This window comes from Lepidothrix coronata, unplaced genomic scaffold (genome assembly GCF_001604755.1).
Source record: "Lepidothrix coronata isolate B3197 unplaced genomic scaffold, Lepidothrix_coronata-1.0 Scaffold0, whole genome shotgun sequence".
In the NCBI taxonomy this organism is placed as follows: domain Eukaryota; kingdom Metazoa; phylum Chordata; class Aves; order Passeriformes; family Pipridae; genus Lepidothrix; species Lepidothrix coronata.
The window spans coordinates 8,091,772-8,119,700 of NW_016690180.1; the positions used below are offsets into that span (position 1 = coordinate 8,091,772).

The window sequence follows — 27,929 nt, forward strand, 5'->3', positions numbered from 1 at the left end:
AACATTATTGTTATCATTTTCAGAAATAGTTTGATTGAACTAAAAAGTGACTGAATTTCAAAAAAATTTCAAATTGACAACATTTTCAAACTAATATTTAAACAGGTTCCACTTTATTGCATTTTTCTAATTTCTCCCTGTATCTACCAAAGGAGAGAACAACTTCTCATCTATTTTTAAACTTTTCCTTCAGGTGTTAGATTTAATCAGGTTTAAATCATATAACAGAGATCAAATAAAAACGTGTTTGAACTCAAAGCTTTAGAAAACTTGACAGTAGTTTTGCCAGCTGAACTAACCATAGCATCAGAAGCCTCTACAAAAGTAGGAACTTATCCTTTCATATACACCAGTAATACAATATCTAGCTAGGGAAATTAGTCTTGAGATGTCTTTCCCTATGATGGTGCTTGGTAATAACCTCATCTCTGGAAGGCTGGCCACATACAGAACAGGTTCATGGTTTCCCTGGTGACAATCAGAGAAGCTCTCAGAACTTGCTGGCAGGCTCCAGAGACTGCTTGGAAAGCCTGCAGTTATTGAACAGCTATCTTTTGATGCAAACACACAGTGATGGGCTGAACAAGGTTAAATGTTCACATATTTTATTTGTGAACTGTTCAGAACCATGGTTTTCTAGCTATAGGAATTGCTCCAAAAACCATACTAATCTATGTAATATGGATCACTGCTGTTAGCTTAAAATGGTGCTTTTCATTACTTATGCTAATTTTTTTTTAAATGAACCATTTCAAGGCTGTGACACAGAGCTCTGTATGGCTGGTTTCCATTCCTTTTCACTGCAAAAGGTCAAAGTAGCTCCTTACTAGTGGGACTTCAGTAGCCGCTTTAAAGGCTTTGTACACAAACCACAGAACCAACATGAGCCAAATGTAGGGTGTAATACAGAATAATTGAAAGAGGGAATGAAGACTGCTAAAACTGTTTAAAAGGCCAAGACCAAGATTGGCAAGGAATTGTTAACTTCATTTTCTTGCAAGTCTGTATTATAAAAAAAATTCTCTTGAATGATTTCCCTTTTCAGAAAAGATGGTGCCAAATAGAGGAAGTTGGAACTGTCATCTCATACTGAAAAGGTATGCGTGGGCTTGGTACTACACAGATATCCTCTACATGAGGTAATACTCATCCTTTGTCTTTAGGGCACAGAATAAAGAACAAAATTGACATCACTACTTAGATGTTGCACAGGTACTTGCTGTAAAGTCACAGGTGAAGATTTAAATGTGAGAATCCTGAATTCTACCTCAGGGTTTGGAAGAAAATGATGACTCTGATTCTTCTGTTCTGTGCCATCATCACCTAAGGACCATTTCACACCCTACCCTTCAAATCTGCCCCCATTGTGCCACTTAGTGCTGGGACCCAGGGCAGAGAAGGGAGCTGTCTCCAATCCTCAGCAGCTCCTGACTTTATATGCAGCCTCTACAGGCAGCCTCTGCCATCCTCTGCAGTTCCTCTGACTTTTTGATGAAAGAGGGAATAGTTTGGGCACCTCATTGCAGCTAAAATTCCCTTCCTCAAAGGTGAATTATTGTAGATATAGTTTTTAAAACCCACAGTGGTGCCAAATAAACACCTGGAATACCACAGATCAGATTTCAAAAAGAAAACAAGCACAACCTCCTACAAAAGGATTGCACAATGTTATTGGTACATTGTGTGCTGATGCTGGATCTTAACAAAATGAAATTATATGGGCTCTGTAATGTAGACAAGTGTGCTTTTCACTAATCTTTGGAAGGTTTCTATGACTTTGGCTACTAAATAAAAAGTAAAACTAGTAGGTTATAAAGTCAGTTGAGCAAAAGCAAGAACGTTGCCTGGAAGATACCAGCTGGTGACAAGCCATCACTGCTTGGCCATGGCAGGCCATGTTTTTAACCTTTACAAACTTCAAAGAGACTTCTAAATACATCAAACAATGGATCTAATATAAGCATCTGCTGTTTCTAAATATACTGATTTCTTCCTTGAATTTACTCATTTGAAGCTGAAGGAAAGTATGAGAAAGGGACAGTGATGTTTTTCAATCAGGAGCATTCACATTTGTTAGCTCTCTTTTTAGAAGACTAATTGAACAGGGACATCTTCCTGTGCTTTTATGTAGAACAAACCTCAGTACATTCATTATTTCCTTGGCAGTCATTGTAATAACTCTGCTAGACACTAAGAAGGTGTAAACTCTCCCTGGGCAGTCCATTCCCTGACGTGATAGGGTTGTTGCTGTGTGATGCCCTTCATTATGTGTTTTGCACATTGTGCAGGTGTATGAGAGGCATTGCATTCCTGGCTGATGGTGACTCACAGGTGCAGGGCTTGGAGGCCCTCATGTTCTATAGGTGTTGACATGCTATTTTCTTTCCAAACTAGCAAACTTGAGAGGAAGACAGTTGGCTGCAGTTTAAAGACAGGAATTGATCTCAGCTCTGAACAGAGTTAGCAGAGGACAGATCACTCCTTCCTTTTGAAGTGGACAGTGCCTTTAAGAGAGGAGCTGTAGTGACTTAAATTAAGAAACCTTCAAGTGTGGAGCAGCACTGACTACTGGCTAGCAGGTAATGACAAACCCTCATTTTGGGCAGCAAATGCCTTGGCATTTACAATGGAAGAAAAGCTATTTCAGTGGTAGGAAAAGTGTGTTTTGCTTGTGCAGTGGCCAGTGTAAATGCTGAGTTGTTCACTGAACTTATCTGTACTGCCCACGTATTCCCTCTGCAGCTCTTTTGCCATGTAATCCTTTTCCCTCTGTGCATGTATCCATGTCACCAATTTAAAGAGATGCCTCTGCTTTTGTGACAGAGAGCACAGCACTCTCAAGTGGACAAGGATGTGCGAACACAAATTTCACAAGAGTCAGATATCGAGAACCGAAATATTTCAGTTACGTTCGCAACAACTGTCAAAGAGCAGTTGCAACTCTAGCTACAGAAGTCCAGTATTATTTCCCCCGCAGAGCATCGCGCCGGCCGGGTACCGCTCCCGGCGGGCTCGCGGGGGCGCCCGCGCTCCGCGGCCGGGCGGTGTCGCTGCGCGGCTCCTGCGGGATCCGCCGGCCCGGCGCGGGGGGTGAGCCGCGATTTGAGCACATCGGCTCCGTATTTCTAGAGCAAACATGGCCTGATTTCTGGGCCGACATCCCCGACAGTCTAGCTCACTTCATCAAACAGTTTTCCCAGGAATTTTGCATCTAACTTTGTTGACCTAAATAATAAATGATCACTAAATTTATTTATTTTAATTAATAAATTTCCCATGAAAAATATTTGATCTATTTAAACCTTTGTGTGAGAGATTCTTTTCCATGTTTAAAACCATTAAAAAATATTTCATTGCCCAGCTCAAGATATGAAACTTCTGCTTACTAGAAAATATTGTCCAGAAATGAAAATACAGCCCTTGATGTGCCAACACTTTTTTTTTTTTTTAACTTCTAGAGCAGCAGCTAGCTAAGACTTCAAGTGAGAACACTTGGTCAGAAGTACCACAGATCTAAAAAGTGTCTAGATACACACACAGCAAGAAATAGATTATGTATAAATCTTGCTGTTCACATAAAAAATACTTTGGAAATGTTGCTGACATTGTGATATAGCTGAGGTTAACAGTGTATTGGATGTCAATAAGCTGTTTTATTTTCCACTGCAGCACCTACCATCTTAAATACCTCTGGGATAAGTAAGGATCAGTGTTACTTTAGCAAATTAAAGTCATGGTTCCAGTGTCTTTACCAATTCAACAGAGATGTCCCTTTTTCCTTCTTATTCTCCAGGGTAGGTAGCTCTGAAACACCCAGAAGCACAGTTTCGTCTTAGGATCTGTGTCTAAATAGGGTTTTTCAAAAGTCTGCATCAATTGTGTGTGACCCAAATCTTTTGGCCCTGTGTAAGGATGTGAGGCTGGAACCCAACCCTCTTCCATCCCTCCTGGACCAGGCCTTTTGTAACAACTTAGTCTTTGTTGCTAAATGTAGTCTTATATTTTTCTTGTTATTATTCCTATGACTGTATTCAAACAGGAAGATAATGCATTTCTCCCACACACCACTGAGGTGGTCCATACAGTGGTAAATGTATTGTACTATTTCAGCTTAAACCTAACATGTGAATGGGGCATCACAGATCTGAAGATGTGGTTTGTAACTTTAACTGGTTAATATTAAGGTGAAAGAATTGCTTGAAAAGACTCCCTGCCACCTGTGTTTGAGAGTGTATTTGCATCTTTCAGTTACCTTTTTTTTCACTGAGAAATATTTTCTATAGGCAGATGGCAGATTTTAGCTGGAGATATAAGTCAGAATTTAGCCTTAGTGACACTGACCCAAATGAAAACTTGGCTAGACTGCTGGAGTACTCCAATTTCATGGCTGGGCTTCGCGAACGAAGATTTGGGAAAGGTCTCTACCCACGTTTGTCACAAGCACACAGGTGGCTAAAAAGGCCAATACGAGACAGGTATGTCCGACATGTGCTCCACATTGTCAGTTATTTAAGAAGGTTTCTCAAATAAAAATAAATTTTATGTATGGAGCAATCTGTTCCATCCCAGTTGGAGACATCACTTCCTATCCATTAGAAACACAAAATAAATATTATTACAGCACAAAGTTACTCTCACAACATCATAATCTAGTTCAGAGAGTGAAGCATGCCTTAATTGGCAAGTACTTTTAATATTGGTTTATTGTTACTTGTTATAATTTTTTACCCCTTAACTTTTTAAATCTCATTTGCCAATGAGATTTGATAAAAGCTTCAAAGTCCTTTGGGAGAGAAACTGTTTGGTTTTGCTTAGTATCTCCATAATGGCTAACACAGCAGGACTACAGGATTCTCTGAATCACTGTAGTCTCAGTAGAGACTCAATAGAGGGAAACACTGAAGTACTCTGGATAAGTAGTCAAATTTGTACTGAAAATGCCTTACCAGTTAATTTGGCTCCTTCTACTGGATTATGCCAGTGATGTCAAAGGACCTACTGAGCCTAAAATAAATATAATGTACATTACTATGTTTTACCTAGTATGTCTTTCTTGTGCAAGAGTACCTCCTGTAAGGCACGCTGCTATTTTTATTTTGTGTCATTTACTAGTAAGCATTTAATTATCAGTAAAAAAAAACAAATCAAGGAATTATTATGAAAGGAAAACAAATGTAAAATTCTTTGTTTGCATTTCCATATAAGTTCCAATTCATTTTGTGCTATTTCTTCATTACTATATGCAGTTTTGTTTCTTTCCCCAAAATCGCAGCACTAAGTTGGCTAGAAAGAAGGGCCATGGAAATGATGAAGAACAGACTTGCTTCCATGGAAGAAAGGACTGTCTGAGTCATTATTCTTTAGCCTGGAGGCAAGGTGGCTGAGGGAATGTTATGATAAAAGTCTGTATGATCCTAAGTTAGCATGTGAGCTTGAAGAGCACATGATTATTTACAATCCATCAGACTTCCAAACCAAGAAAGCAACAAATCATATGTCTAGTGGTTAGTTTGACAGAAATAAAGGGAAATATAGCACACAGATAAACTGCAGAACTCACTGTGTTCACTCATTGACATGAGTGTCAGAAGTTTAAACTTGTTCAGAAGCTATCAAACAGTCACAGAATAAAAATCTATCCAGGTTATTAAACACAGTGATACTATTTCTGACTTAATATAGCAACGTGCAGAGCACTTACTGGAGGTGTTTACTGGGGAAATATCGGGATGTATATCCTATGTTCTGTTCCAGCTTCGTTGATATGTACTGCTGGCCACTCTCAGAGACAAGATGATAGGTGAGATAGACATTTGATCTGAGATAGTAAAGCAGTTAAGGGCCTCACATGTTCCTCTGCATGTTCCTCTGATTTGTCCATCGCATTACTTTCATATTTACAATACTTTTCTTTCATCAGTGGAGTGACTTTTAGGCTGATGTTGAGGGCATCTGACTCTACACATCTCTGTATAATTCCTGTAAATCAAAGTGTGATTAGGAAGTCTTGTTCATGCTCACACATTTTGTGCAGTAAAAAGCAACCTGCCCTTAGTAACTGGGCTAAAGTGACTAAAATGTCACTGAAAACTCAGAAGTCTCTTATATGCAAATGTTTAGTGAGCAGTGCCGGTGATTTAATTTTGGACTTGAGACATTTTGATGACCTGATGTCTAAAAATTTTCAACAATGATATATTGCTTTTAAAAAATTTTAGCAAAGCAGATGTGCAGTATGTGTTCCTGACTAGACTAGATACTCGTGTAGAGTGGCTCTGAAGCATGAAGTTTTAAAATGGCATGTCAGTTACTTTGGTAACTACATATCCTGAGGATCTCTTTGTTTAATTGCTTCCACGTGTCTCACTTCTTTGCCTGGATCCTCTTCTCTTGTGGGGTTGAAACCACCAAAGTTCTGAAGTCACACTGTCATGTTCCTGTCTAAGGGCTAGTCAATAGTGATTAGGGCAGCAGCAATGTATGAGGAGGTAACCCCAATATTCTCCTTGCCTTACATCCTGTTCATTTGCTGTTGGTACCAGATTGTCCTTGAGAGCTTGGAACTGGCAAGAGAGGGTTTGTTTTTCTCGAGAAGCAAGTGTCAGAAGTCCAAGTCATCTTCTCTTCCTTTCATTCTGAGATGTCTTTTTCCTGAATCTATTTTGAGCTTTCTGCTTCTCCCTTTCTTCTTCTCTTTTTGAATGGACACTTATACTACATACCAACTGTATCTCAATCTGCAGAAAGTTGAACCAAAGCTCCTGACTTCTCCAAGAGAGGTTTTCTTGCTTTTTACCTCCTCTTTCTTTTTATCTTCTACTCTTCATTCCCCCGTGGTTTGATGATGGGGGGGAAAAAGCCCCATTTTTGGGAGCAGCAAAACGCAGACAACAAATTGTTTCTACTCCAGTCCCAGCAGCACAGGCCAGGAGTGCCAGAATCAGGATGAGAGACATCATCAACATGTTGGGAGAGACCTGACCTATCCTGGAAGCTCAGTGTTGCAGTCCTTTACCTTGTTTTCTAGCTCAAAGGACTTCCATACCTTCACATGAACCTGACAGAGGTAATTTACTTGCAGTACTGTCAGGAGCACATTTTATGTACAGTTTATAAGTCCAGTAGAAATTACTCTTTTCACCCCACAGTTTCTTCCTCTTTCCCTCTAATCAGAGCTGCTGTACAATAGCTGGCTATCCCTGTCTGAGCTCTAACCATGAAATTTTTTTTCTGACTTCAGTTGCTTTACAAAGTTAAACAGGGAACAACACTATTTATAAGCACATTATGTAAACATTAGCAGCAGAGGTCCAGCTGCTTAGCATTCAATTAATTTAGTTCAGTCAATATTGCATGGTACACAGTTTTGTCTGCTTGTATTGTAAACACATCTTGCCCTTGAGCACTTATTTCATTTGACTAATTAAGATCTAATTCTAAGTGCTCTCATTTTGTTGCCAGGCAGACTCACTCAATTTTAGATAAAACTGTTGTACTTGGTGAAAAAGGCATTTGAAATCCAGGTCCATCTGGTCGGTGCCATAGTGAGTCAGGCCAAAACCTGCTCTTCTTTAAGACAGTAGGGTCTCTGCATATCTCAGGACTCAGACTGGAGATTAATCAGGACATTTTGTATTTCTTACTTATGCCAGTATGTCTTATATGAGTACACCTCATATTTCTATGCAATATTGTGTTCCCATCTGAGATGGTGAAAACTCTTTAAAATTTTTATTATTTAATTCAGGTGTGTAATTTTCTCAAATAGATAAATATGGAGGCAAGTATGAGGCCACTGTACTTGGGCTTTTTAGATAAGTAACAAGAATGAAGTTTTCATGATGGTCTACCCTTTCTTTTCTTATTCCTCTCCCCACCAAGGGAAGGCGGTGAGTGAGTGAGTGGCTGTTTGGTACTTAGTTGCCAGCTGGAGTTAACCCACAATACAGGCTCACTCACTACTCTGACTATGTAAGTAGCTGAATTTTCAAATCATGAACAATTGTAGAAAGATTTAAAGTTATCCTAAGCTACATTAAAATTTTCATTCAGACAAAATTAACAATAATTGAGAGGAAAAAAAAGTACTTTTCTAAACGAAATTAATTTCAAATACAAATACCAACTACATTAACTTTTGAAAATGAAATATTGACTCATTTTAGAAAGTATATTTTGCAATGCACGTGTACTGTACATGTACTTCACATTTTCTGTGCATATTTTCCCAAAATAATTATTCATTACTGAATTGATATATTTTGCTGGGGAGAAATTCTTGCCTGAAAAGTACCATGTTCCCTTGGGCAATGAACAGGCTGAGTTCAGCAGCAGAATGCAGTCCTGCACCAAGAAGATGAATGCCTTCTTGGACATCAAGGTATCTGAGATACTGCTATGGTTGTCAGTTTTCCCTAAGCACTGAAGAATGAGTAGGGTATTTTTGTGGCTAAAAGCATAGGCTGAATTCAAGGAAGAGGCTTTTTAGGTGGTTGATGTACAAAGTCTGCTTGGTATCTGGAGTTTTGTGTGGAAGGAGGCAGACATGCAGCACACACTCATTGGTGGGCTAATACAAGGTGTAATGGAGGGGCAAGTGCTCCATGGAGGGAGAAGATCCAAAGTCTTATAATCAAAAGATGCTGAATAGTTTTCTGTGTGCCTGATCTTGTTGATACATATTCCTGGCCACAGTAAGTGTATGAAATATTTGAATTACAGGTTCTGTTGCTTGGACCCTAAATGTGAATACAAATAAAGCTGTCACGGTCTGTGTGGTTTGGATTAGAAATGGTAAAAGTTTAAATAAAGTTTGTTTTCCCAGGAAGAGCTCTCCATAGGTAATTTAGTGATCATAGAATCATAGAATCACACAATCATAGAAAGGTTTGAGTTGGAAGGGAGGTTAAAGATCATTTAGTTCCTCTGTCAACCCTGCCCAACCCTCCCAAGGGCAGGGGCACCTTTTACTAGACCAGGTTTCTCAAAGCTCCATCCAACCTGGTCTTGAACACTTCCAGGGATGGGGCATCCACAACTTCTCTGGGCAACCCATTCCAGTGCCTCATCACCTTCACAGTAAAGAATTTCTTCCTAATATCCAGTCTAAACATACCCTCTTTCAGTTTGAAGCCATTTCTCCTTGTCCTGTCCTTCTCCTTTCTACATGCCATTGTAGAAAGTCCCTCTAAGGTCTTCCTGGAGCCTCCTATTCTCCAGGCTGAGCAGCCCCAACTCTTAGTCTGTCTTTGTAGGAGAGGTGTTCTCTCCCTCTGATCAGCTTGGTGGTCTCCTCTGGACTTGGTCCAGCTGTCCACATCCTTCTTATGTTGGAGGCCCCAGAGCTGGACACAGTATTCCAGGGTGGGTCTCACAAAAGTGGAGTAGAAGGTGAGAATCATCTTCCTCGATCAGCTGGTCACACTGCTTTTGATGCAGCCTAGGATGTGGTTGCCTTCCTGTGCTGGGAGCGCATTGCTGAGTCATGTTGAGCTTCTCATCAAACAAAGCCCCTAAGTCCTTCTCCTCGGGGCTGCTTTTAATCCATTCTCTACCCAGCTTGTATTTGTACTTACACAGGCATTTACAGAATACAAACGAATAACAGTGAAGGAGGTTGGCCATATATTCTGAGTTAAATCACTGAGATTATTAGCCAAAATTGCACCTCACCAGCAGGATCAGATTGCAAGACTGGATAGCAATCTAGCAACCTTTAGGTGCTACTTCAATAGCTCAGATCTGTAATTAGAGTTACCATGCAGTCTTTCCATTTTCCCTGGACATCAGCACTATGGCTATGCAGCCCTGATCCTGGAGTCCAGCGCCTCAGGTGAAATGAGTCATTGTCTAATTCAGTTTCCATCTACATGCTGATAAACAGTTGTCCCTTTTACAAATAAGGCTTGCTCTCAAATGGTAACATGTATTTGAAAGACTGAGGGAGACAAACATGTATCTTTCTGCACAGACGTTTCCTGCATGGCCAGGGAGATCTGAGCTGGCAGACTGGGAAACTTGGTGCTGCTGTTTCCATGAAGATTGAATTTCTGATGAATTGAGGGCTGCCAATCACCAGAAAAGATAAATTCAATGAAAAATTGTATCAGTATGAATGAAGTCTTCAAACACAACTGAAATAATCTACGTTTTCTTGAAGTTTCCCACACACTGTGGTTTGCTCTAACAACCTGGGTGTCCTTGTACAGCCTACTCTTGCACTTAGTGTTTGTTGCTATAAGTTTATGAGGAAGATGAATAAATAAATAAAGCTGTTAGAAGTGGTAGGAGAAAGCAAATGGAAGAAGCATTAAGAATTTTATCTGAAAGGCTCAATTCTGTTCTCCATTCTGCAGAGTGGTTTCCTGAGGGCTGGAGGACTTGCATGTGAGTATACTGCCCACTTAATGAAACTACTTATATTAATGCTGTCCCAGGTCAGGTAAGCCGTCTTCCCACATTGAGATTTGAGGCACTGTGTTTCGTTATTTGTATTACTGCAGCATCAAGGAACCATAGGTATAGATCAAGACAGAGACTGGATAGGTACTGAGCAGATAATTTCTCAAGATTTATAATATCTGTAAACTCCAGTGCATTTGGGGCAAGGCTTCATTTTCACAAATTGAAGTGAATCCATGAGTACCAGAGCCTTCTTTTATACAGCAATTCACATCTTGGCAGAAGACAAGGAAATACATAAACTATATTTATGGCTGTAACATTCTAGGACAATTGCATTATCTCAAAGCACAGTGTGCCAGCTCTTCCAAGACTGTGATATGAGCAGGTGGAGAGATTATTTTTCCTTCAGCTCTGACTGCAGAAATACTGACTCATTTAAGAGCACAGTTGCTTCTGGAGAAATCAGCCCCTCACCTAAGTGCATCCTTAATTTTTTTTTAAACAAGCCCAGTTTTTCCTTTTGCTGTTCCCCTAGCCTGGGGACTATCAGAGGCTGAAGACTGAGACTTGATGAGGCTATGCTGAGAAGTGACTTGGCTCCAGCTTTCCTGTCCTCTGTGGTCACCAGGGGACAATCTGCTTCCTCTATTGGTACCTCTGAGGCTACTGAGATGGCACTAAATGAGAAGAGCAGTTGGTGAAAATAACTGCATTCCTCTGTGTGCAATAGAAAACTGCTGAAGATATACCAGACTTGACTAATTTCATATGTTCATGTACTGGAATAATTGAATGTCAAAGATTTGCTATTAAAATCTATATATCCGTAGAAAGACAGCCTATCCATCTTTTTGAAAATGAAAAGAGAAAGTCATATAGACTGTACTATCAGCATCTGAGTAACTTGTAAATTTGTGTGTGGTGTAAAAATACATTGTGAAAGCAACATAACTGATTTATAATCCTCTGGGGAAAAAAAATCTTCCCAAAGTGTGGAAACAGAGCAGTTGCTGTGGCTTAACACTAGTGTGCTGTGAAGAATGAATTATTTTATCTTAGTGACTGACTTAAGAAATGAGTGGTAGGGAATGGCTTAAACTGAGCCAAAAATACATTTTAAATTTTGATGGGGAAAAAAAGGCAAACATGCAATCCTATTTGGCTAATTTCTCAGTTTCAGTATCAACAAGCTATTTGTGAATCTGCCTCTCGGAGTATCTAAAAAACAACTTGCTCAGCTTCACAGCACTGTGCTAGTCTTTCTGTTCCTGTGATGCTTAAATCTCCTACTGTGGATGCTCATGCTGTAATTTTAAAACCTCTCCTGTTTTTCTGCCAGCATGTTCTCTGCAGCTCAGAAGGATGGCATGTCAGAAGTTAATGTGGATCTAACAGATTGTTGTGTGCATGCAGAGTCTCCATGGCTGATCCTTCTGAGAGTGTATTTGCAATGATACAAACTCCATGTGTGTATTCTGCACAGGGTATATCGAGTAATCTAGGGTGTATTATCTGAATTGCTTAAGAAATTATTAAAGTGAGTTTCAAATTGCAAAATGTGTTGCCCAGAGAGTAGTCACTTTGTTGTCCCAATTGGCTGTATATGGGATAAATTCTGCAGCCTTTTGTGCTGCTCTCCATTCCTGCTCTTGCTGGGATGTTTCCCATGGTACTGTCTTGCTTATTTTATGAATATGTTATAATAAAGTGTGCTTTTCTATTTTCTGCTGTTAACTGTCCTTCTGCTGGGCTTTGTGGGAGCTAGTCACTTGAATCTGGCATTTGATCCAGAGAAAAGTCTTTGTGAAATAAGGCATTTTATGCATGTCATAGCACAGGCAGCAATGGGAATACAGCAGGCATGGATGGAGACTCACCTGCACGCTGGTGTGTTGTGAACACTGTGAGTGGGATGAGGTGCTAAGAACAACCTATCACTTAGAGGTGGCAGATTAAGTCAAGATGTACAGGCTGGAACCCTTCTGCCTTTTGCATTCTGATAGTTAATCATCTCAGAAAGACACACTCTTTGAGTGATCTGAGTTTTGGAACTCATACCTCTCTCTCTTGTCTTAGTCCACCAAGTTTGAAAGAAGTTTAAGGCTGAGTATGTGTTTTAGAACAGTTAAAGGAGTTGGTCAGAAGCAGAAGAGAACTTTTATTCCCAGTGCTATGCTGTAATAACCAGAGACAAGTCAAAGTGGAGAAAATGAGAGTTTTTCCTCCCCAGGGTTTGCAGGGCCCATGGGAAGGAACACATGCCAGAACATGGGTTTATGGCTGACAGGTCTTGTGGGGGAGTAAGGGCAGTCTGACAGGGGGTGAGTGAGAGAAGCTCTCCATTTACAGATGTGGCAAAACCTAAGCAACTGTGAGGGGGAGAGCTACCCTCATTAGGAACATCAGAAATGGAAGCTCTTAAAAAAAGGCATTGAGTTGGTCATTCTTCCAGCCTTTTTCTTTTTTTTTTTTAATTGGGAAGGAGCCTTGCAACTAGCTTTCAAAATACTCCAATAATCTCCACTGAGAAGGGAGAAATTATGCCTTCTGTGGAAGCAATTTGATATGCTTGGTGAGGAGAAGCAGGATGAGAACAGATGCCTTTTAGTGGTTTTGGATACTTTAGGGAAAATACATAAGTGGATCCAGCTCAAAGATCTCACAGCCTTAGGTACCAGAGCAGTAATATTCATTAGTGAATTTTTATTGCCAGGCATGAATAAATTACTAGATATCTGGTGCCTGCAGACTGGCAAAGGAAGAGCTGAATAGGAAATCTTGGATTTAAGACAGTTTTCCATCTCTAAAAAAATATCCCTATTTGTCTGAGGTGTAGGTTCGTACATCACTGGTAGTTTAAATGCAATCATACCCTGGATCAATGCAATCTTGTCTCAAGCAGGGAACTGTGATAAATCTGTTCAAATCTCATTCTGTCAGACAGCTCTGTGCCAACAAAGGTGATAATGAATGTTCAGGTATGAACTCAGTTGTTTTTTTCTGACAACAAACTATGTAGAGGTTTGAGTGGAGTATTTTATTGATTTACTGTAATATCACTATATATATAAATATATCACTATATTTAGTGTTAGATCTATTTCTGTATGAAGAACAGACAGCCAAAAAACCAGCTGAATCAAGGCAGAATTGCCATTTTTTATACTTTATCCAGCTAAGTAAATCTTCCTCTTTTCCTCAGCTGTATTCTCAGGTTTCTGTGAGGTTGTTCAGTTTGCTCACGCAAGTGGTGTCTAAAAGTGCTGCTGACAAGACTAAAGCATGGTTCAGTGTTGCCGTGTCGATCCCTGAATCATGCTGCAGCTTTCCAGTTGTCATAGAGACACAGATTTTTGAGACCAAAAGGACAGTTCTGATAATCTGCCCAGACCTGTTGTAAAACACATAATAGCTTGCCAATAAGTAAATAACTTTGCCAAATTGCAGACCAGCCTGACCCTCCCTCTCCTGTGCCAGTGAAACATATTTCACCGAAGTCTGGGAGATGCTGTAAGTAAAACCCTAAATGGGGATTTAATTTATTGTCAGTGATGCTGTTGGCACACCATTATTTTCTGATAAGTGAAAGCCAGGTGCAAGCTTGGTCCACGAGGTCACGCTGTGATCGTGATACTGGCAACCTCAGAGGGATGAACAGTATTAGAGTAATAACAGTATCTGTCTTATCTTGTAGGTAGTGTGATGAGGTCAGCACTTGTGATTGTAATGAGAGATGCTAGAGTGGGGCAGCTGTGTGCAGTCAGAACTCTGACAGACAAGCTCTGGGTGATACAGCTGTAGCAGTTTCAGTCTACTGTTCCTGGTTGTTTGCATCCTCCTCCCGTCTACTGCTTTATCAGCTAAGATCTGTGTCTGCATTTCACCCATGCCAGTCCAGAGCCTGTCGTAGCTGCTGCCGGGGACAGCGGACTTGTGCCAAGGCACTTGGTTCTGAACTGTCATAGCAACTGTAGCCCTTGCCAGAGGCTACCTGGTCCAGCAGAATTAACAGCTGGGGGATTTAACATCTTAAATTGCCAAGCTGACATCCATCAGAGCTCATGTGAGTACCAAGCAGTCTGTGTAACCTCCAGCCAAGTATTAAGTCTCCTCTTTCCCAATATATGCTAATCTGTGAGAAATGGATTGTTACAGATCCCAGCTCTGCTGATGAAGCAGTTCCAGTTATAAAATCCCTTGATTTTTTACACTGAAGTTTCCAGTGGCCATCATGGTATTAGGCACTGGAACAGGTGTAAAACGTCTGATATGGTCTCCCCACCTGCCACTGCAGAATTTGGAATAAGGTGAACTGCTTGAGAAAAGCTGTGAAAAATGTGTGTGAAGAAACACGTGCACCCAAAATGTTCTCCTCCTAAATGTATACATTTCTCTGTTTGACAGCTGTGCATATATGGCTTCCACAGTCCTGTAAGACAGTTTCTGGAAAGCTGGAAATGCAATTTTTTTATGAAAATAATCTGCTGGCTCAATATAGACATGCATTATCCATGCCTTTGCTGTACTGCTGGGGAGGTTTGATAATAGGGCAGTGTTTGATTCCTTGTGCTCTTTTCCACTCCTGTGTCACACAGTTTTTTTGCTGCTATTTGCAAGGCCTGAAATTACTCACTGTTAAGTATTATTAAGGAAGAATTCTTAGCATTTTAGATTTTCAGGGATTGTCTTTGGCTAATTTCCACAGCATCCCTGTGAGCTGAAACGGCTCACTGCCTTTCTGCTCGCAAATAGTGTGATGTTCATCTATTCTTTGAGCAATTAATCTGTGGGACTTCCTGGTTCCTCTGGAACATGCTCCTTCTGCAGCAGGAGTAAGTCACCCTCAAAAACACACGGAAACTCAAAAGAGGGCCAGGTAGTGTGTACTTCAGCATTGCTTCAGCACTGCTGCAGAGCTACAGAGTTGTTGTGGATGCACTGGGGAGCACCCAGATTTTGGAGAGGAAAATGTGTCTCCAGCTTGCTTGTTTCAGAGGTAGGGAAGCACCCTGGGACAGAAAAACGACTCTCTCAGAAGTCACTTGCCTGCCATCCTTTAGGAATGAAGGAAATCCTACAGCTCTCACAGTACAACAGTACTGCTCTGGAAGCTGGTGCCACATGGGTTAAGCCATATAACTGTACACAGTATAAAAATGAACAAAACTACTTTCCAGTGCTTTGAAAATGGTTTGTCAGTGCCCATACTGCACAGGATCTGTCTAGTGGTGAGAAATGCTGCTTACCATTACACAGGCTGTTCCAGAAATGCCTAGTGATTACAGCACCACCTTCCCTGGCCCTTTTATTTAAGGAACAGTTTATTTAATTTCTGTCTCTGTCTCTCCCAAAATTGAGATGGATAAGCCTTTCTACCAAAGGGATATTTTTTTTATCAAAAAAGTGTTAACAGTTTTGTGTTCATCCTGGCTCTGTGAATATTTGTATACTGGCAAAATAGAAAGTTTAATAGCTGAAGGGTGATGCAGGAGCTGGAAGGAGAGCTTAAGGGTGGGATTCTTATAAACCAGTTCTGTCATGGAAGGAAACACCACATGCCTAATACATGTGGCATGAGCAGAGGAGTAGTGTCATGGTTATCACCTCTTTAATTACCCTCTCCATTCTGCCTCCTTGTAACTTCAAGTGGATTAGCGGGTAATACTAAGTACAGAGTACACAGGACAACTGGCTTACTTGTACTCAAATGCCTAAGAAAGAAGCAGTCAGCCTGCCCTTCTGAACTCTATTCTTCCAAGTATGATCGATAATTTTCAAGAGTTTTAGAGGTGCAGAGGAGAAGGTCTGCGGTGCAATAGAAGTTATATTTTAGGTGGAGAATTGTCAAAGATGCCAATGCCCCTGATGCATATACTACCTCTGGGCTTTCAGTAGGAGGCAAGCATATCTGTGCTTTTGTCATTCAGTTGATAGTAGAACTGACCTAAGTACTCATGAGAAATAATTCAGTCTCCATTTTTGACCTGTTGGCCATTTGTGATCAGCTCAACAAGTATTAACATATCAACATATGTATCTCTGGAGACATGAATTATTTATATGGGTGTTCAAAAGGTCAGAAAAGCAATTTTCTTTTGGGGATGTACTACTGGCCATGTGATTTACATGGTATTCTCTCATCCCTGATTGTGTTAGCATTTTAATTGCTTATTCCGTCTGATCCTAATTTTGATTCTTGATGAGGTCTCACTGATAGTAATTCTCACTGAACATTTATCCCTAAAAAGATTCATTTATGTGAAAGCTTGTGAATAAAGAGGTGTAAACCGGTCAAGTATCCATCTGATTTGTTATTTGAGCTGCTAGCTGATAAATGCTTATGTACTCTGATCAGTTTCAGCCATGATTGAGACAGAGTCTTCAAATCAACTACCTCCCAGCAAATAATACAGGTATGAATTCAGTATGGAGACAACTTCAGTATCATCATCCATTTTGATTGCTGTGGTACAGTATATATCCATTTCCTCCGCTGATCAGGTAGAAAAGCTACTCAGGAGATGTGTCATGCACTTTATTTTGAAACACAATGTATGACTCATTCCCCAATAGTTTTAAGCCAGAAGATGAGCTAAGCAGCAGCAAACAACATCAAGAAAACTGGTTTGTGCCAAAAAATGCAGGGGACTGCAAATTCCAAGGATAGGATGACAACCACGTATCCTAACAAGCAACTTCTTAGGTCCCGTAAATTGGTGCATTATGACACTCAGACAGAGTTTTGAACTATCAGAAAGTGACTGGGGAGATCAGTAGGGTGATGAGCAGCACTGGAAAAGGAAGCTATAGTTGCCTACTGCCTCTGCTTCTTGGGAAGGAGAAGAAAATGGCTATATATGTGTTCATACACAGGGGTGTGGGTTTGTGGTGCTTCAGTCAGCTCAGGGCAATGGAGATATGGACAGGCTAAATGAAAGCAGATGTAAAGGGAAGATTAATGCATGTTGGTCTAACACAAATATTCATCACATGAACACCAACTTGGCCCAGCTTGCCTTGCTACTGTGTCTGTTGAGGGGGTTTGATATGGTGCACAACGAGTATGTCCTTCCAGACACTTTCTTGAACGAGTTGAATGATGAACAGAGAATAAGCTACTGTGGAGACTCTGCACTGCAGCTATTGAGGTGTTTCATGGGGAACCATGACAAAACCGTCTCCCTGCTTCTCTTTCTGACATGTCAACATGCAACGCCAAAACACTAGGATCTTAAAAAAAACCCAAACCAAAACAAAAAACCCCCACCATTTTTAGTTCTCTAAAGGAATAAATGAGCAGGTAGTGTTCAGACAAGGCTCTCAAGTAAAAATAATTATCATTAAGCTGATTGTGAATGTTTACTTGATTAAAATCTTTTGCTGGTGGAATAAAAGGTTTGTTGTTTTTAACCTGACAGAAAATTTATAAAATTACTGTAGAGAGACTTTCCAGGAAAAGGAGGAAAAGCAAATAATTCTTGGGAAACCATTTCGAGTTTCTTACCAAACAATATAAAATCTAAATTAAAAACTGCCCTTCCACTGACTTACTTCAGTATGGAAAGTAATTTTGAAGGTATTTGGCCATTTCAATGCCTTAAATAAGGCATTTTTTCTGGTGGCATTAAGTAGAAATTATAAATTACTATAAACATTGGGCCGAGAGCTCCTCTTCTGCTGGGCTCTTGTGAGCCTATGAGTACTCTAGACTGACTGTATTTTTTTTTCAGTGCTTGACAACTGCCACCTCAGATATGTTGAGATGTACAGTCGATTAAAACCTCTGCAGTTCAGAATAAACTGAAATCTTTCCCAAAATTTTCTAAGGCTACAGAGTTACCTTGTCCTCTTTGGTTCAGAATTTTTTATTTTGTTACACTACTACTAAACATTTTATATGCAATTATTCCATTGTTTTGACACTGTGAAAATGTTTTTATTTGTCAGATCTAGGCAACTGAAGAGTAATAAAATTCTTTTGAAAATTGATGCTGTGAGGTTCTGGGGACGTCAACCTCCTTTCAGTCCACAGCAAAATCTTATATCATGAATTTCTGCAAAATGAAAACTGTATTTACTGGACTGCTCAGAGATTTTATTTCCTTGGGATGTGCTACAAACAATAAAAATATTGCTTTTGTTAATGACATAAATACTAGGAAATTATTTTCATTAATCACAGATCAGCTTTTTTCTTTGCTTATTTAAAACTTCAAACTATCCATCAAATATTAAAATTGTTCTTTCTCTGCAGTAAACGGAAACAAAAATACTGTACTTGGGGAAATCTGTTAATCCTTTCTAGAACCTCATCTTTTAGAGGGAAGTATTATTACAAAAAAAAAAAAAAGATTTCTTGACTCAGCACAACAGTTGCAATGTGAAAAATGGAAATTCTATGACAACTGCAGCATTATTTTGCCTTGGACTTTAAGTAGTCTCAACCATTTTGTTTAGACAGACTCCTCTGCAGTCAGTGGCAGCAGCTGATCTGACCAACAACAGAATAAAGATTCTTTTCAAAAACCTTTAGCAGGCATTTCTCTAAAAGCTACTATCATAAAGGATACAGAGACTGTGTTAATAACAAAAATTTGTAAGTGCACACCTTGTTCCTATGCTCATGGAAGACAATGACAAAGCTCTCATTAACCTTGGTCCTGAAGGATCAAGTTGTTTCCTCTTACAACCTCCAAGTGATCTGGTGAAAGCAATTGATCAGTCCTGCCACCACCATGTGGGAGAGATGTTAAACTTATGTTAGAGATGAGTGCACCAAGGTGAAATAATTAGTTGAGGTTCTGCAGTAATTATGCGCTGAAGATGGACAGTACTCAGTTGCTGTCCTCTGAGCTAATCATCAAGAAATAAACTCTTCACTTGCTCGACAAGAGATTTTGAAAGACATCTTACAAGCTTGGATCAACCAATATTGTGAATGAAACATATTTTGGCTTATGCATTATAGAAATACATTGGGTATGTTTAGTGTGCAAGCTCACTGGACACACAGTGTTTCACCAACTTGCTCCTGTTTTGCCTAACCTGTCAATGTCTTTCAGTCCTCAGCTGTCATTTGGCCAACCCTCTCCCTCCAATAACTTACAACTTTCAATTTCTAGTGTGCAGTTTTGTTCATCCAGAGGATATCTGCGTAGGTCCATCATGCAAGCAGCTGTTGTTGTGATCCTATAAGAGGAAGGTGAAAAAAATAATGAGACTTGAGACCACATTTTACTTATTTGAGGTGGCAAGATTTTTTTATAGTGGCTTTTCTCTTTGTTTAAATGTAGACTGGTTCTGCACATGGATTCCTGGCATACAGGCTTCTTAGAGCTTGTAAAGCATGATTAAATAATTTATACAGCACAATATACTGATTAATGTATAAAGCATCAGAGCATACGCCGAATACTGTAGAGCAGGATTTTGACTGAAAACCTTATGTGCAAAAGTGCTTTGGAGAACATTCAGCGATATTTCTATTTGGGCATCTTATTTTTAATGTTCTTAATTCAGACACCTTCAAATTGTTTTGTGAATTTTCTATTTATAACTCATACTGCTGACAGCTTTCTTTTTTCATTTTATTGTCACTTACTGTTGTTTTAATTTTGTCTGATAGGTATGTGCACTTTCATCCATGCGGTAGAAATACTGGTAATATCTTATTTATCTTTAATTATCTTTATGGTTTTATGATCAGTTTATCATTAACTATGACAATTGAACATCACCTCTTAATAATGGCATGAGGCAATCAAAGGCTTGTGACATATAACATCGTATGGTGGCTACTTCATAAATGTTGAGAGTAACTATGATTGCAGGCTGGATATTTCAGATCCTTGCTCCTTCTAGAGGGCATGTGAGTTGATACATGGTCTCTAAAGATATTCTCCATAGCCTAAGACTTTTTGAAAAGCAATTCCTCTCCCTTTGTTATACCATAAATCAGAAAGCATCTGAACAAATACTTACTGATAAGCCTGTGACATGTGGGAGGAAGGTTAAGAGACTTCATGAGAATAGGGGTCAAATTTTAGCTTTCTTAAAGGTCCCTTTAAGAAAGACAATCATATTGGTGTTTTCAAGCTCACAAAAGTTTTTTGCCTCTTTTTTTCCTTTTTTTTTTTTTTGTGATAGATGGGTTCTCAAGTGCTTACAAAACTTTTGAAGCTGTGAATGGTCAAACTTTATTTGTAATTTTATTGGTCTCTCTCTCCCCTCCTCTCTCCAACGATTTCTACCAGAGAAAGGCACATAACCTCTTTTCTTGATGTGGATTTGATCCTGTTGTTCCAGTTCCATGTTAATTAATACCACAAGAACACATCTTGAGATTTTACTTTTGATGTGCTGAAAGTCAGGCACACTTACATGCTGTATTGGGGTAACAATCCTTGCTGTCACCAACTGCTTTACTACTGTGACATGCTTCAAAATATCCTAAGTCTACAAAATTTGTCTGTCATATCTAAGTATAAGGATTAGAAATGGCTGTAATGAGAACCCATCCATGAAACCATTCTGGAATACTGTGCAAAGTGCCATGAAAATGGTATATTGATACGTTTTCTCAGGCTGATTTTTGTCACGTTAAATTGAAATGCATGTGTCTTAACAGGTTTTGCATTTGTCATAAAAAAGGTCAAGGGCTTCAGCTGCGGTAGGACCTCATTTAGATTAACCATGTACCAACTACACCTTACTGACAGGCAATGAGAAGACATGCAGCACTAATTTGTCAGACACCTGCTTAATAATGCTTAAGATCATACGTAATAATATACTAACATTAGTCACAGTTAAATGCTTTTTTAATGAAGGTTTCATAGGGCAATGTTTTGTTCCCAATTAATAAATTGGCTTCTATGGTAATTTAGTTCACCTATATCAACCAGATTTTTTTATGTACAGAAATAGAAGTTGACATAGTGTTTTCTAAACCACTGCAGAGGTGCAACACACCCCTGCCTCATCCTCAGACTGCTCTATGATTTCAGGAACTCCCATTAGGCTTTGGCTTTTGAGTAACGAGTTGAGTGGTGAAGTGTACCTTGACTGTGCCAGAAACTCTTGCTTGGCTAAGGTGGGGGTGGCACTGCCTGTACAAGGGACTTCTGTTGCCTGACCAAAAAGGGGAATGACAGACAATCATCCATCCCCTGACAGCTTTGGAACCTTATTTACCTGAATTGTAGCCTGAGTGAAACAGTACCATTGTTACTGAACTTTTTAAAAACTCCAGTAATTACCAGCTTGGATTACAGCCAGGATGGAAGAGAACAAGCATTTTTTGACTCTATAAGTGGCTGTTTTAAGTGAGGCCCTTTGAGCTCTCCTGGAATGCAGTGGGATGCAGCAGCATCTCTCTCTGAGAGGGAAGCCGTTCAGAGCTCACCAACTCTCAAATTTGCAATACTGGCAGAACTGTCACTGAAAACTGATGGTGGGACATGGTCTGACTCCCCCCCCCCACCTCAAGGTTCAAGTCTCACCCACTGAGAAATGACAAGGCATTTGACCTTAGTATTTCACTGAACTTGAGGGGAATTTTTAACAGGTATACCTCGGTAAATTTATATATACACAGATTTATGCCTGTATATATTTGTGTGTGTGAATTGACTGAAACACACTATAGCAAGTCTAACATTAATGTTGCTTCTTGGATCCATAATTAAGTTACTGTGTTAACTGTAGTAAATTCTACTGAATCCTTTTACCAATGTTAAATTAGTCAATTATTAAGTGCAGCTAAAGCCTTTAGACTAAACTATATGGTACTGAAACTGGACTCAGCCTCACCTAGGATCTATCAGGAATTTAAAAAGCAAGGGGCCCCTCTCTGAGCTTTGTGACTCAACAGGAGGGTCTCTCTTATTCTTCTTCACCCTTACTCTTTTGCATCCCCCACTTCTGAGTAAATAATTCTAAATTGATTCTAGTCAGATTTTCCTTTGTATGCTTCATCTACGTAATAAATAATAGAGTAAACCTTTCCATAGCACTTTGTGAAGTCGTACATTCATAAATTTATATAAAACCTGCTTTTAATAATACATTTAACAGTGATTCTTTGAGTTACCTTAACCACTCATTTGACCACAGTGTTTAAGCTATTTCCTACTGGCCAGTGTATCCGTACGGCTGACTTCTGCAGTTTTTACATAAGCTACTTAAGTAACATCAATTAGCTATTTTTCATAACATCATAACATAACATCAATGCAAATTAATAGTGTAGTAGTAAATAATGCAATTGTTCATACCTGGAATTTAAATACTCTACATAATTTTTCCCCCAGACATGAATTCTGACAACTGCATTGTCTTCTCACTATCTGTGCAGTTTTTGGTGCCCTGCATCCTTTGGTGTTTCTGATCTCTAATATAATCCAAGAACAAAAGTTAATGTATGTGTTACTAAGACACTGTACTGCTAATTGCAGGTGGGGTCTGGAAGTAAATGCTTGGATTATGGAGCAGAAAGTTAATAAACAAAAATAAGTTATTTTTTCTGGCAGCAGTAAGTGATCCAAATCTGTCTGGCCTGTCTATTGGTAATTTCTCATCCTTCATCCTGGTTAATCACTCCTTGTGATGCTACAAGGAAAGGTAAAACAAAGCACTTCAGCTATGCTCTCTGCCTCCCTCAGGTATGTTTTGCATTCTGTATAGGACCTGTGAGGCAGCCTCTGTGCTTTAGAACTATTCTTCATACTTTGGGGAAGGTTCATACTTTGGGGAAGGTGGGGAGCAGCTTTCCCCTCATGACTCTTGCAACCCCTTAGCAGCAGTGCTGAATGCTTCTGTGGCTCTCTGGTGCAATAACAAGCAGGTGCTTCCATGGAAGAGGGAGTTAAAGGGCTTTTGCTGAAGTTTGCAGAGACAAGGGCTGCACAACCTGAGACAGGAAAGACAGTGGTAGGTAGTGGAGGGTATCTGTCAAGAAGCTTGAAACTTGTGGCTTCCAGCATCAGGAGAAAGGATCATGCTTCCCTTGTATACCCACAGCTTTGGAAGTGGTGTAGTGCCCTGGACAGGGGGATGATAATCAGTATCTACCTGAGGATTTGTCCGAGCCAGCTGAGCCTGAGCTACACAGCCATGTGAATGGGAAAAGGCCAAGGGGAGCTGCTGGAGGCTCCTCCCTGAAGGGAGGACACAATGTTGTCCCTTCTAAAGCTGGAGGTGCTTAAACTTTATTGGGAATCTTAGGCTTCCTTGAAACTAGCTACTTGTAATTGTAGTAGGAGTCTTCATGATCCAGCAACATTCATTGCCTGTAATTCATAAATCTGCTTTTCAAGCATTTCTTTCTCCCTCATGGTAGAGCTCAGCTGTATAAAATTGTTAATGGCATTATGCTCTGGATAATCACAAAACTTGTTTAAGGAGAGAAATTAAACCCAGATGCAATCATAGTAATTGTCTCGACGAAAAAAATAAAATCTTTTATTATACATACAGTAAAATCCCAGACCTGTAAGTGGTTGTACTCTCTCAGAGGAGAGAGTAACTGATGGCTTGCACATCAGTTAAAAATAAAGACATACAAATGCAGAATACGGGAGTGTAATGGCAGGAAGGGGAAGGAAATACTCTGAAGGTAGGGCAAAACTGCATTAAATCTGTGTTCAAGAGGATTAGACCTGAAAGTCCCTCACACAAGCAGTTTGTGGGAATGGCTGAATATCATGAGCCTCTGTAAATGTTTAGGTGGAGGATTAATCCTACATTTGAAGCAGAACTATTTATATTTCAAAGTAGGATATGTTTCTTCCAGGCTTTCCATTCTTAAAATATGTTTTAAATTCTGGTGTTGGGGCTAGTGTATTTTGTTTGTACAGTGACTTTGACCATACTGTCCTTACATTCTTTAGATTCATTTGGATACAAATGAATAAAAAATGGGATTATGCAAAGAAGGCAAGCAGTTAGGTAGAGATATATGATTACACTACTTAATTTCATTCATTTCAGTACTCAGGGATTCTGGGGTGGAATGAAGTCTGAACTGCCAACAGACAAGATAAATAGCATTAAAAGCAAAATTAGCATAAAAGCAAAATTAGCTGATTTTTTTTTAAATTGTGTCTTGGGGTTCAGGCTATCTGATCCACTGCTTGGCTTTGATGCCTTACTCTCTGAATATCATATTCTTACTGTAAAAGAAAGGGGGTTTTTGCTAAAAATAAAATTATATGAAAGAAAACACTGACCTCCAGTATTTGCAAAACTGACTTCCTTAATAATAAGTAATAAGTAATACCGTCAGAGATTTCCCTGCAGGGCAACAGGTTTTGCAGGAACAAATGGTAAAACTTAATATTCTGGGTTAAATCATCAATGAGCATTTAAAGTAAGTTCAGAATGAGTACAGGAAGTGGATTTATGGTTTAGTACTTATAGTGTTTCCTCAAAATGCTGCCAAAAAGCTGATTCTCAATTCTTGGATAAGAAATAGAAGCAATATTTGAGACAGCCATAACAACTAAATGTGAAGATGATCAGAGCTAAACAATGCAAATTCTGTTGTGAAATGTTTCCTTCATTTGGAGGACAGGTATCAAATTTTAATATGTTTATTCTTTTTCTGTCAGTCAACAGAGCATAAATTATAAATGTATATGAATTTATGAAGTGGGATGGACTAATTTTTTTTCCTTAAAAGCTAAATAAAATCTGCAAATCAAATAAAGAATAAACATGTTTCTCTTAGCTACTGCAGAGCTGGGTTTCTAGTATATGCTGGAAGTAGACTTTCATATCCCAGGTAAAACATTGCTTTTAATTAATCAATGTAATTTAACTTCAGTGGTATCAGGGAACTTAATCCCCTGGCAACTGTTTGACCCCAGAACCTAGACCCATATCCCTGGTGTAATTTGCCTAATTTTTCTGGAACCTGAAAGAATTTTGATGTTTAAGATTTAAAGGGATGTCTTGTAGGGAAAGTCATTGAAGGATTAGAGGAAGGCAGAAAAAAATGTACATTTAATCTGCAAATTTTTTTCTCTGTCCATGCCATGTATAAGGTTTACAGTTGTCCTGCCTGCTGACATGGTAAATTTCCAACAACTCCCACTGGCCTGCAGTGCCGTAGCCTCCTCCTCCCCTGACGTCATGTTCCTTTCCTCCCAATCTACCTTTTAGTTGCCTGCATTGAACTTTGAGTGAAATGTGAGTGGCTCAGCAGTAAGGTTGGTAACCTCAGGTATCAAGGTCTTGAGCTAGTCTAGCTGCAGACAGAAAAGGACACGTGGTGAAATTTTGCAATGTCTTTCAAGGGGTAAATCATTGCTTTCAAGACAAAAATAACTGCAGTGGTCAGCAAAAAAACCCAAACCAACCAAAAAACAAAGAAACAACGAAACAACCAAAAACAAAACAAAAAAACCAAACCCACAACAAACTATTGAAAAAAATCAGAAGATGAAGTAACTATAATAGTACCACTGACTAGTCCTGTAGCATAGTAATGGACAGGGATTCGTCTATTCGATTTGTGTATCCCTGCATACCTAGTAACATCCCTGAGAGTGAATAGGCTTGTCGAATGTAGAGAAGGAATAGTTGGTTTTCTCTGAGATATAAATACAAGTGTCTGTTTCCAAGCAAAAGACAGGCATGAGAAGGTAATCTACAGGGTGTCAAATCAATAAACTGCATGGCTTGTAAAAAAACCCCGCAACCTAATGAAAACATGACTGTCCCTACAGCTCTTTCCATTAATGTATTTGCCTCCCAAAAAGCTACTGAGTTGCCTGCTTGGGCTGCCATGTTATCCTATAGCTCCCCTGAGACACTCCTTATCCCATTCCTATTTCCCCCTGGTCATATCAATTTAACATCTGCCAAGCCCAATAAGGCAGAACTTGCCTGAGTTGACTGTTGTTCTTGTTAGATTGGTTTAACATGGTTCATCAGCTGGGCTCACTGCTGGGCCCTAAAGATGGTTAATGGCACCATCTCTGAGGAGAGTATTATGATGAAGGACTGATGAAGGCAGTGCTCACCTTTTGTCAAGGTGATGAGTTTTGTCAAGTTACTCCTACGTCAGTCTTATGCACCACTGAATTGCCACAGTCAGCTGATTGATGGTAAGCTGCTTGACCTTTGTCTCAGAGGGAAGTCCTGGAAGAGCCAAAATGCTATTCTTAAATAATGTTTCCTGTCTATCTCAGCAGCAGAGCCTAATCCTGTGTTGTACATTTAGTATGTCTTAGGCAGGGGAAAGCCACTGAGTTAATGCACAGTGTGACATCCATCTGAGAGAGAAAGAATGGTTAGTGAGTGTGTCTTTATATGTCCAAATAGTCACTGATCTGATGCAGGAGATGTTGACTGGAGTAAGAATATGCCTCCTCTTGCTGTTGTAGTCACTTAAGTTTGATTCAATTAGTATTCTTTAACATAATCCAGGCACTAGTTTATTACATCAGTTTTGTGCCAACAAAGCTATGTGGTGTCTTTTTCACTTCCTAAAAAACACGAGTTCTCTTTGAGGATACCTGGTAGCTTGGTGAGGAGAAGGTGAAGCAAGAAATCAGAAATCATCTTGAGCCCTTCCCAAGACATCTGCCCTTAGTTAGTTCTGGGGATAAGATAATGGGCTAGATGGACCTTTGGTCTAACATTTGACCATAATTTTTGATGTTCTGACCTTTGACCAAGTCAACAACTTAAGTACAAGCCTACCCCTCACCATCTTGTGGTCCATCGCAGGCAATCTTTACTTCCCCAAATCCTTCTTTTCAGAGTCTGACTCACCTAGCACATTTATATATATAGCCTGCATATGCAACGAATGATTTTGGGGTAGATCTTTCTCAGGGAAACAAGGTCTAATTTCCTTCACAGGATCTAACAGACTGTAGAAGATGGGTGAAAATAGTCTGGTCTTCTACAGGAACTACAGGTACAAAGCAAGATTGATTAAAAAAGAGGAATATCCATGATATTTCACTCCTGTATGCCCAGGAAATGTTTTCTATTTCCAAATATTTGATCTAGTCTCTTGCACCTGTGCACAAGTTATAGCACTGCTCGGTCTTTAGAACTCTAATTATATGAGTAGTCCTGCTGAGTTACCTACTCCTGTGACCTGAAATTCTGTCAGTAGAGATTGCGGGATCCACAGACTAAGGTAAGTAGAAGTGGGTGCAGTGCATAGTAACCTTTATAGTGCATATGGCAATATATATTTTTAAAAGCCTGAATCATGAGATCATGTAGTCAGGGAGATGAGATGTGGACATTGTCACAAAATATCTGAAAAAAATTCAGAACTCCTTAATTCTTTTTTAAATATACCCAGTGACAAGAAGCGCAAAATTAAAAAGGAGAGTTCTTGGACTTGTACACTGTCAGAACTGAGTCACTGACATTTTGTGAGTTGGAGCAGGTGTAAATAACTAATGCATGCTTCAAGGCAGAGGAGCTGCAGGGCTGTATCCTTATCTCTCGCAATTCCAGACATTCAGGATGAGCAAACTATGAAAGACTACAGCATGAGA

General features: G+C 39.5%; 1 protein-coding gene across 6 annotated transcripts in view; it reads right to left on the minus strand.

Annotated features, from left to right (window-relative positions):
• The window catches only part of GABRB1 (gamma-aminobutyric acid type A receptor beta1 subunit), a 125,102-nt gene that overhangs the window by 13,788 nt on the left and 83,385 nt on the right, over positions 1-27,929 (minus strand). For all 6 annotated transcript variants that reach the window (XR_001873034.1, XR_001873033.1, XR_001873029.1 and 3 more), the window contains exon 5: positions 19,511-19,593. Coding sequence is in view for 3 of the 6 variants with exons in the window: in XM_017804217.1 (XP_017659706.1) it covers positions 19,511-19,593 (83 nt within the window). In the remaining 3 variants the exon portion in view is untranslated. The remainder of the gene's footprint in view (positions 1-19,510; positions 19,594-27,929) is intronic.